Genomic DNA, 12033 nt, shown 5'->3' with positions numbered 1-12033 from the left:
TATAGCAACCCATCGGATATTTGCTTGACCTGCTAAGTAGATGCTGCTGGGGAGAAGGAACATATACAAAACACTCAAAACTCACCATACACTCATAAACTGTATAATTTAAAGCACAATGCTTGCTGGATACAGTGACCCATAGTAACCAATAAGATGTTGGTGACTGGTAACTTCTACCTGCTTATTGGTTGCTCTAGATGACGTAAATCTTGCACTTTAATTAAATAACCCCTAGAGATTCATTATGGATTATGAAAATCATATGTATAAAGGATAATATATAGGGGAGGGGGACTATGTTACAGACCATACTACATACATTGATTCAGGACAAGTCCCACTGACAATGAGACACATAACAATTATCATTGGTGTGGAGTGACTTGCGCGTTTTCCTCTTCCCTACAAGTATTCTAAATGTGCCACCACCCTAGCTACTGATAAAGGACTAGTAAGCAAATAATGGATCATTTTGCTTTCACTGTTAAAATATTAATAAGCAATCAGTACCCTCACACCGATAATGGCCATGGAGTGACAATGATTCTATACAGTTACAGTTGGCGTGCTGATTTGCATAATTATCCTAAGTCTCTATACCCTCAGGATAGATATACTGCAGGGCATAACTATCCATGTTCATTATCTATTCCAAGATAATAGCCTGCTGTGTAATGAATGTCTCCCATGGAATAATGTACTTTCTGTAATTATAATTTTCACATGTGTAACTAATAATCATTTTGTACTTTAATTATATAGTCTATCTGTACACTGATAATGGACTCTCAGCTGTACGATTAATAATGGACAGTAAGTATGCAGTGATAATAGGCACGTTGTGCTATGCAGTAATATAAATACATTGCCTCTTCCAATTAGCATAGTGTGTCCTAGATTTCTGTATGCTGAACTTCTGAATGCTGATAATTATGAACTAGAATATGTACTAGCATCCATTAGTAATCAAGCTGCTGCAGAGCTACAGCTTCCAGCGTGCTAGAGACAGCGATATAAGAGGGCAGGGATGCTAGGAGTTGGGAGTTCTACAACAGATGACGTTTTAAATGTTTGCTATAGCTGCATTAAAATGACACATTTACCCATTAGCAGAGCTAGAATGTAGATCACTGCAGATTAATGACTAACCCTCTGTGTTATTAATTTCTACATTCAGAAAACATTATTTTCCTAAAGGCTTTGGAATAACAGAAATTCCTAAAAAGATTTTGCTCCTTATTGTTTCCACCTTATTGTACCTTCTATTTATTCCACCTTCTTGCCATTGCTGGGTAAGGGCCATGGCTCCTGCATTTAGCCTTAGAGAAGCTAAGCTTAGGGGTGGTCGCAAATTATCAAGCAGAAAATGAGGTTGGTCTGTAATATAAGATGATGCTACAGGGATTATTATTAAATTCTGATGTTAGTTGCACTCGTTTCTGTGCTGCCATGTAGTAATTATCTGTATTAATTACTAATCAGCCTTATATTGTGACATTTATATTCTATGTGTACTGTATATTTTGAGATGGTCCCTAAGCTCAGTTAGTGACAGCAGCACAGAGCATCTGCAGTGAATTAGAAAGTTAGATGGGGAGCTACAGGGACTTCTTTGGAGGCAAATATCTTCCCTGCTAAAAGGCTTTGGTTGCCTTGGGCTGGTACAGAAACCCAAAACATAATGTATAGCATTTCTACAATACTTCTTTAGCTAAGCCTTATTTCTCCTTTAAACAGGACTTGAATATATGGAATGCTCAAACCTACACGTTGGAGAGCTGGTGTAAAAAAGCAGCAAGGTGCACAAAGAACATAAAGCTTGTAACTAGAGAAAGCATTTTCAGCTTATCTTTTTACCAACTGATGTTTGCCATGCTCCATAACGAAAAAAACATATTTGATTAAAGTGTGCGTATGTACATGGTGGTCTGTTCAACCCCCTCCCACATAACAAATAGTACAGGAAACGCTGGGGATTTTGCCAGTGTTCTTCATTAAATGCACCTGTTTTGTGGTAAGAAGAAAAGAAAAAACCAAAGAAAACTTGGATGTCAATTTCTGATAAGAGCAATTTAACACTATGAAAAAAACCTTTCTTCCATTTCTTGCGTTCTCTGTCTGACACAAGATGCAGCAGACTTTTAGCAACTGCCAGGAAGTCAGATTCTACCTGTCCGGTTGCTGTATTATTCACAAAGCATTTCCTTTAAATACCTTTCTTGTGATGTGCTTTAATGTAAGCACCATCATTACAAGAAATGCTCAAACAGAAAGTGATATCATGACAAATAACAGGCAGAAATGAACGTCACAGCCGTGGCATACAATAGGTTGCCGAGAGGCAGATGAACCCTTTTTACCTGGAGGTAGGAATTTCAGCCGGTTGTTGGTCAGGCGCAAATGTCGCAGTGATTTAAGTCTCCCAATGTCCGGGCACAGTATTTCCAGAGCATTGTTACTTAGGTCTAAAGACTGCAGCTTCACCAGAGAACCAATGGCTGCATATATAAAACAGACAATTAAAACCAGTTTCTTCATTAGTTCTTGTGTAATACTTTGTTTTAAAAAGCATGAAAAACAGGGGAGAAAGTCAATGTAACCATATCTGAGAAGGTACACGCTTTCAGATGAACTTACATATCCTAACATAGTCTTGCAAAATTGTGCATAGCACAGGTATAAACATGCCGTGGAATTTTTTTGGTGTGTTTCTATACATGCTATGAATAAAAGTTAGGAATGAGAATCATCTCTATACAATGTTTCATTTATTCCCGTTCAGATGAACGTGTCCTTAAAACCCTCAGACCAAGTCCCATGTCTCCTTTTGGGGTATTAAAAAGGGCATTTATTACATAATAGAAGGGGACAAAAAAAAAAAAGGTTCCAGCCTGTCAGTCCCATAGACAGTGGCAGCTTAGGGAAGGTATAGGGCAGTGATCCCGTAACATTGGGCCTCAACCAACATGTTGCTCACTACCTACTTTGATTGTGCTTCCAGTGGCTTCAAAGTAGGCACGTTTTGTAGGAATAAAAATGCAGTTTTAGTCCAAGCAAACCCGTCTGCAGGCTATCAGTCCACACTACTAAATAGTCAAATCACAGCCCTTAGAGAACTTTCTTCATTCTTGTGTGGCTCACCAACACCTTTTACATCAGACTGTGACTCACGAGTAAAAAATTAACCCTTTACCTATTACTCTTAATTAGGGATGCACCGAATCCAGGATTTGGTTCGGGATTCGGCCTTTTTCAGCAAAATTCGGATTCGGCCGATTCCTTCTGTCCGGCCGAACCGAATCCTAATTTGCATATGCAAAGGGAGGGAAATTGTGTGACTTTTTGGCATAAAACAAGGAAGTAAAAAATGTTTTCCCCTTCCCACGCCTAATTTGCATATGCAAATTAGGATTCGGATCGGTATTCGGCCGAATCTTTTGCGAAGGATTCGGGGGGTTCGGCCGAATCCAAAATAGTGGCTGTATGCTCTCTTTTTCAACATCAGCTTAACATGACAAATATACTTTTTGCCTAGAAATAAGCATGTTTGTGTTATTTTGTTTGTTACACAGAACAGGGAAAAATCTGCTGATTTGTTTTGATTGCACTTGTGAGAACCAAAAGTAGAATATGATTTTACTTTTTGTTAAGCCTCAAATGACATGGTTTGTAATGTTTGCACCCCTGGATATGAGAGGAGTTTCCCTGGCTGCGATGCAGGCATCCATTGTCCTTTCGGTCAAACATAACTACAGTCTTGCTCATCATAGGGTTGTGTTAAGCACCTCCCAACTGCTAATAAAGCAGAATAATCGTTTTTAAAATTTACCTTCAAATAAGCCACATATCTACGAATGTCTGTTAATGAGAACCATACTTCCAAAATAGGAACAACTGAGAGGTATGTTATCATACTACGAGGGTAATTTATCAAAGGTTAAGTTTTAGAGCTTTGTGAGCTTTTTTAAACCTCGAATGAACTCACAACTCGAATTCAAGATACATCCAGAATGTAAAAAACTCAAAGTAGTCGGCGTGAAAAACTCGAATACTTAAATTGATCGAGTTTTCTGCAAAAATAAAACATCAAATCACTTGAGTTTTTGAGAGAGACCCACTGAAAAAAACTTGAACATCATGAAGGCTATTAACATCTTCAAATAGTTCAAGGGACTTCTGCCATTGACGCCTACATGACCTCAACAGGTTTTAGATGGTGTATTTTCAGATTTTAGCTATTTCCAGCTTCGAGGGTATAATAAATCTCAAAAAAAATTCTAGGTTTTTTTTACCCCAAAAAATTGATTTTTGACTAGAAAATACCCTCGCAAACTCAAATTCTTTGTGGAAAACAAAACTCTACGTTTGATAAATAACCCCATAAGTGGTCTATTTATCATGCTGCGTAAAATGTGGAGTGAAGCATTACAGGTGATGTTGCCCAAAGCAACCAATCAGACCTTGTCTTTAGTTTTCTAACTGATGAAATCTAATTGCTGATTGAACACTAGAAATGCTTCACTACACTATATACACAGCATGATAAATAGGCCCCTAACTGTTAGTCATACTCACTGTAATATTCTCTGTTTGTACATATCCTTTCTGACAACTGAACAATGACAGAAAACATTGGTGGCCCCTTAATAAAGGGCCAATCCACCACTGCTGTATGTAAACTGCCCCAGGAAATTTACATTTAAACTGTAACAATTTTCCCTCTATGATAAAGGAAGTCCAGTAAATGTTATGGTAATACAGAACTCACCTTCTGGGACAAATACAATGTTATTTGAGTGCAGATACCTACGAAGGGAAAAATAAGAGCAGATGTTACCATTAATGAGTTTGAGCCAGAACATCAGTTTTGCAAGCACATGAGAACATTAAGAGAGTGAAGGGCATCGAGTAGGTACAGTGGGTCAATCTAACAGGTACCTATATTTTTAACTCCTTGGGGGTCATTTATAAAGTTCGCGCAGCGCATATTTTTGCAAATGGTTGTATTGCGCATGTTTTTTGCTGAGCGCTAATATATTGCACTGCTCTGCCCGTCTTTCCGGTTTTTGCGAATTCGCAGTGTGAATAAATTTTCGCAAATGGCGCGCAAATGAGACAGGAGTTTGCGCGAGCGCACCCAATGTGCGAGGTTGTTGTGCGCGAAAATAGCATTGACAGTAACTTAAATTCGCAGTTTGCAAAACTGTTTTGCGAATATTTTATCCGCCACCAAAGTTGTGGCGTAATTGAGTCGCAGAGTGTGCGCATAAAGATTCGCAATTTGCAAATTGTGACATATTTATAAAGCCCCTTTAGACATTCGCATTGTGAATAAAAAATTCGCAATTCTGTATGCACCCTCTTATTCAGCTTTATAAATATAACCATGCGCAGGGCAAATATATTCACTTTGTGAACCAATCTGCCCTGTGCGAAGTTTATAAATGACCCCCAGTGTGTGTTTAGTAAGAGAAAATAAAGGGGCCCTATCATAAACATTATTTCTGCCACAGAATCCTGGGTAACCAGGAGAAGTGACATAATAGAATTTAAAAGCAAAAATAGTTAGCACTATGCAGTCCACAGTTATATCACAGCTAAGGACTTCCTTAAAAATGTGAAGTCTGGTGGTGTTACAAAGAACAAACAAACAATGCCCTGGAAGGAGCACACCACAGGACTTGTATAGTGAAGAAAAGTCTCTGCTGAGACTAAAATGTGCGTTCAGTAACTTACCGTACTACTTTTCTTCACTATACAAGTCCTGTAAGGGCAGTGTTATATGATGCTCTATAGTTTTTTTACTCTGGCACCCAGGCTATTTGCTCTCATAAACGGAATGGAATGCACACTACTAGCTGTTATATGAATATATATATATATCTATATCAAAATCACGCGTAACTGCTAATAATAGCGACACATTGCCCCATAATAGCACTGGCATTTGTTCCTATAATAACACTGGTATATGTCTCCTACAAGAACACGGGCACGCATTTTTTATAACATCAGTAGCACTCGAATTTTTTTTTTTTTTTTCCCTTCATTCTCCAATGTTTTTGTTTGTTTAATTTTTTTTTAATTATTTTTTTATTTTTTTTAATTTAATTTTTTTTTCTCTTTCTTTCTTTTAAAACGTTGTGTATAACGAATGTTGTTTTTCTGTGTTTTTCTTTTCTTGAAAATAATAAAAAGTAAAATAATATATATATATATATATATATATATATATATGAAACAAAAAAGACCGCACTCATAGGACTTGTCATGAAAAAAAAGCCACAAGGGCTGTGCTTTTATTCCTCAACGTTTCGGCTATCCAACTCTAGCCGTCCTCAGGAGGTTATAGTTTTTTTACTCTGGCACCCAGGCTATTTGCTCTCATAAACGGAATGGAATGCACACTACTAGCCGTTATATGAATATATATATATATATATATATACAAAAACAAAAAATGCAGCTCATCCATGTGTTGCAATTAAAATCAGTCTGGTGCATGGGTGTGTGGCTTATATCATATACTGAACTAAACAAATTAACCCAGCACTATCATTATACAACTTTAAGGAACAATTGGATTAAAGAGAACTTATCTGAATTTGGCAAAAAGAGACACTTTTGGTTACATGGTTTGTACAAAGTATGCATAAGCTGATGCGCCCCGCCAAGGCAGTGTCCATGCATCATGGCGGGGCGCATCAGCTTATGCATACTTTGTACAAACCATGTAACCAAAAGTGTCTCTTTTTGCCAAATTCAGATAAGTTCTCTTTAATCCAATTGTTCCTTAAAGTTGTATAATGATAGTGCTGGGTTAATTTGTTTAGTTCAGTATATGATATAAGCCACACACCCATGCACCAGACTGATTTTAATTGCAACACATGGATGAGCTGCATTTTTTGTTTTTGTATATTCTATAAAGGAAAGTGGCTTTCCCTTTAATGCTTGCTCTCCCAACCCCCGCCCCTCTAAACACAGTCCTACAGATTACTTAAAAGCCCATAATGCTGAATGTTTCTTTGGAAGAGGTCATGCCAAATAAAGAGAGAAGCAGGTATGGTCTTTCTCCTCCCAAAGAAAATACCCTTTTTCACTTAGGTAGGACTGATGCATGGACACTGCCTTGGCGGGGCGCATCAGCTTATGCATACTTTGTACAAACCATGTAACCAAAAGTGTCTCTTTTTGCCAAATTCAGATAAGTTCTCTTTAATCCAATTGTTCCTTAAAGTTGTATAATGATAGTGCTGGGTTAATTTGTTTAGTTCAGTATATATATATATATATATATATATATATATATATATATATATATATATATATATATATATATATATATATATATATATATATACACATATATACATAAAACAGCATCTATATAGTTGATAGAAAAAAAGGTATTTACTATTTCATACACTACTTCTTTTAAATTTAGGGGAAGCAATGTTATTTCCTGTCCTTCCTTGTAACAGGAAATCACAGCCTAATGTACAAACAGTGATTAAGACAAAAAAAAAAAGACAGAAATATATATATATATATATATATATATATATATGTATATATGTGTAATAAAGCAAGGCAATGAAAAGGAAAAGCAGATTTATATATCTTTGTTTGCATTGCTAAAAATGCAACTTGCATCATAACAGCAGTGTCCTCAATCAAACTACGTACTCACCCTACAGCAGGCCAGAAGGCAATGCAGTTAATGGAATCCTCTTCGCCTTTAAGTGGTGCTCATAAAGCGATAACTAATTAAGCCACCAGGAATGATAAACTTATGTCTGAGGCATCAGGCAATGGATAATTGACTACAGATATGCGTGTGTAATTAAAGGGGAAGTAAAGCTAATACTTATGCTCATCACAAAGGTCTATAAAGTTTTTTTTAATTAGTTCTTGGGAATCTCTGCTTTTCTGCATCTATTGGCATATGCCTTCTGATGCAATCCTGACACCATAAGAATGTCTCATCTTGTGAAGGGCACAGTGAAGAATGGGCATCCAGGCTGGTTCCCTGCTGGCTACAAAGTCATTTACAGCACAAACTGGATAATTAGAGAGGGGCAAGTATACCAGCTTGCTGCAAGCATATTCTACTATGTCTCAAAGACTGTACCATAACCTTAAAGGGGTCAACCGTTGTATATATTTCTATCTTATAAATGTAAACATAATTCTAAACAGCTTTCCATTATAGTCTATAGAACTTTCACTTTTTAAATGGTTTTGAATGTATTTTTAAATGCAATTTCCAGGGCAGAATAACATTTCTAAAGCCTTGTGGAATTTAGCAAATGGATCACTTGGTTCATTTTTTCACACCCAATACCACCTTTATTTTTAGTTAGGTAAACCAAAAAAAGATTTACTTTCATTAACAAAACAGATTCTGCCATCTACCCCCATATTAAAAAACAAAACTTCCATCTGCAGCATATTAAAGATCATTTCAAGCTGAACTACCCCTTTAAGGAACATGCTTAACACAAATATAAATATATAGTAAACCAAAGAAGTGTAAAAAATTGTAAAAGAATAATGAATTATTGTAGGTTCAACTTGTGATAGAACACTGTATGATTGTAGAATATAAGGATTTATATAGAATATTACATTTCAGGCAAACACCCGCCTTTCACTCAGTAATTACTGCTGGTCTCAGTCTATAAACAGTAAGTCAATGGTGCTATGAAAAGTTGCTTCTACTCTACAATACATTTGGCCAACAAAACACAGACTATGTTAAAACTGCTTTTAAATCCCAACATTCTCAGTCATTGTGAGTTAAACTAGGCAGTGACTGGGAAATCTCTGGTTTCTCCTTTGTGTTCAGATAACTATTTCATTACTGCCTCATCACAAACTCCCAAAGATCTGTTATCTAAAATATAATTTCCCCATAGTTAACTGCACTGCTCCCTCCAGTGGTCAGAGCGAGTACAACACTTCAGACAACTACTTACAGTTCAACGAGGTTCGGAAGCTTCTGGGCAAGATTTTCAGGCTGTAAATTACAGAAGAAAAATATTAATTTACAGGGAAGAAATTGTAATATTTATGCAGATAATGTCAAGTGTGGCTTATACAGCCAATTCCTGAACATAATGGAATAGAATGGATTATTTAACATGATGGGAGATCAACGTATATAAAAGCTTTTTTTTTTAAAGGCACTATTATTTTTCATTAAAATTTTAATTTTTCCCATAGAAATTAACATTGGGAATAATAATAAAAACTATTAATTGTCATTAAAATTTTAATTTTTCCCATAGAAATGAACATTGGGAATAATAATAAATAATTTAACATCCACTATCATATACAGAGTACAGCAGTGCTGCAGGCAAAGGTTCGTAAACTAGACCAAAGTTTCTAAACTTCTTTTTAGTGGGACCTACACTAAATCTGAGATTCCACCTTGAGACCCAAAATTTGCTACAGAATATATTATATATCTCCTTTCTATTGTCTGATACATAATTAAATGCAACTGAACTGAATGTGATCATCAGGATCCAATTTTTGGCCCCAAAGCCATAGAATCAAGTACAGGTATGGGACCAGTTATCCAGAATGCTTGGGACCTGGGGTTTTCCGGATTAACAGATCTTTCCATAATTTGCATTTTCATACCTTAAGTCTACTAGAAAATCATGGAAACATTAAATAAACCCAATAGGCTGGTTTTGCCTCCAACTAGGATTAATTATTAGGAAAGCATCGAATCCACTATTTTGGATTCGGCCGAACCTCCGAATCCTTTGTGAAAGATTCGGCCGAATACCGAACCAAATCCTAATTACATTTTTTACTTCCTTGTTTTGTGACAAAAACATGATTTCCCTCCCCACCCCTAATTTTCATATGCAGATTAGTATTCGGTTCAGCAGAAGGATTCGGCCGAATCCTGCTGAAAAAGTCTGAATCCTGGATTTGGTGCATCACTATTAATTATATATTCGTTTAAATCAAGTACAAGGTACTGTTTTATTATTACAGGGAAAAATCTTTTTTTAAAAGTTGGATTATTTGGATAAAATGGAGTCTATGGGAGACTGCCTTTCTGTAATTTGGAGCTTTCTTGATAATGGGTTTCTGGATAACGGATCCCATACCTGTATCACTAATTAGACTAGCATGATTAAAAACTGCTCAGTGTCTAGGCTAGCCTTCAAAGCTGTTTTTAATGTACCAACTGGCCCAAGGAAAATTGCATTGATCAAAATGCCTAGGACTGCCAACAGAACAGCTATGTACCATGAGTATGGGACTTGCGTGGCTTACAGTAAATGGAAGAAAGTAAAGATATAAACTGCAGGAACATGAAAAAAAGAAAAATAATTTGCTTCTGAAAAATATGTGAACCTGGATTATCCATTGCTGTGCCAAATAACGTCACACTGTCAGTAAATGCTGAAAACGCTGACATGAACATCTAAACATTTTTGGTCTCACCATTCAGTTGTATAAAATGATACCTCCTGACCCTCCAAGGCAGATTAAGAGCACAGAGCAAAGACTTTAAGCTGTTATGTAGCTTGTGCACTCTTATACGGCACAGACAGAAAACAAGAGCACCCTCTGTGTCACAATATGACCATGTGATGAAACGGCTTGCTTGCTGATACTTAGGGGGCTATTTATCAAAGGTCGAAATTTAGAGCTATGTGAGCTTTTTAGACCTCGAATGAACTCACAACTCAAATGGTCTCTAATTTTAGAAAAAAACTTGAATGTAAAGAACTTGAATCAGTGAAGTCGGAGTTAACAACCTGAAAACTTGAATTGATAAAGTTTTCCGCGTGGAAAAAAATGTGAGTTTTTGAGCGACACCCACTGAAAAAATTCGAACATCATGAAGTCTATCAACATCTTCAAATGACCTCTGCCATTGACTTCTACATTACCTCAACAGGTTTTAGATGGTGTATTTTCGGATTCTAGCTATTTCCAAGGCCGGGTATATAAAAAAAAAACGGAGCTAAATACCATCTTTAACAAAGCAAACCCGATCACGGTGAATTTTTTGACTCATACTTAGATACATGAGGGCTCTGGGTAGAATCCACGAACGAAGTGGATCAAGCTTAGGACCTCATTACACAACCAGTAATTTCCTTGTACAATAATTTGCTTCCGATTGGTTCTAACACGCTACTGCCTATGATTATTTTAACCTTGGCGTACAGGACATGTGCGATTTTTATTATATTGTCATTAAAAGCTATGTTGTAAGTGTTCTCAAGTGAGAACGGGATATATACAATGCAATACTACTAGGGGGTCGCTTCTCTCTCCTTATTAAATACAATTCGACTCTTAATAAATCTGCTCCTTAATATCTGTTATCTTTGCACATATAGATATCTCACTGTCCATCCTGGGATGTTTTTTTTTTTCAGAAGGAGAGCAGATTTTCAATGGGCTGTTGACAACCCCCACCTATCCAAATGCTGCAACCTGGTCAAGTCTTCCAGCAACATAATTCCAGGATACAAACAGGATGCACAAAGGAACATTGTTGAAATGTAAATACTGTACATAAAGAACAAACATGGCCCTGGTCCTGGGTTTTACTACATAAAGCCACTAAAGAAGTTGTTAGTGCAGTTTGCCAAAACCGAATCCATAAATTCAAATAATTTCCTTAAAAGACACAGAAGAATGGCCAGTAGCTGAGGCCATTTTAATTTAAAGGAGGCTCAAAAAATGTTTCTATGTAGGTATTTTCATATATATTTGAATCAACATGTTTTACCCTACTGGCAATGTCAAAATGAATACTTTAGCAAATTATTAACTGTAGGGAGCCTAATGGCCCCCTCTTTGCATAAAAAATAAGCAATGCCATGGCAACTCCTTGTACTTTAAATATGTAAACGCCACCTTGATTGGTCGAGGCTCTGTGCATATTAATAAGGCAGCCAACACATACAAAATCTCTCTTCTGTGATTAAAAGGAAGTAAGCATATACATTTAGATTCACAGGAAATACTCTTCTCCAATAA

At 36.5% G+C, this 12033-nt stretch overlaps 1 protein-coding gene across 2 annotated transcripts in view; it reads right to left on the bottom strand.

Annotated features, from left to right (window-relative positions):
- The window catches only part of lrrc28.L (leucine rich repeat containing 28 L homeolog), a 36450-nt gene that overhangs the window by 17401 nt on the left and 7016 nt on the right, over positions 1–12033 (bottom strand). For both annotated transcript variants that reach the window (XM_018253262.2, XM_018253261.2), the window contains exons 3-5: positions 8985–9025; positions 4772–4809; positions 2364–2501 (exon numbers count right to left, since the gene is read on the bottom strand). In XM_018253262.2, coding sequence (XP_018108751.1) covers positions 2364–2501; positions 4772–4809; positions 8985–9025 — 217 coding nt within the window. The remainder of the gene's footprint in view (positions 1–2363; positions 2502–4771; positions 4810–8984; positions 9026–12033) is intronic.

Source organism: Xenopus laevis, chromosome 3L (genome assembly GCF_017654675.1).
Source record: "Xenopus laevis strain J_2021 chromosome 3L, Xenopus_laevis_v10.1, whole genome shotgun sequence".
Classification (NCBI taxonomy): domain Eukaryota; kingdom Metazoa; phylum Chordata; class Amphibia; order Anura; family Pipidae; genus Xenopus; species Xenopus laevis.
The sequence above is the reverse complement of the archived record's forward strand: the minus strand, read 5'-3'. Positions and strand labels throughout refer to the sequence as shown.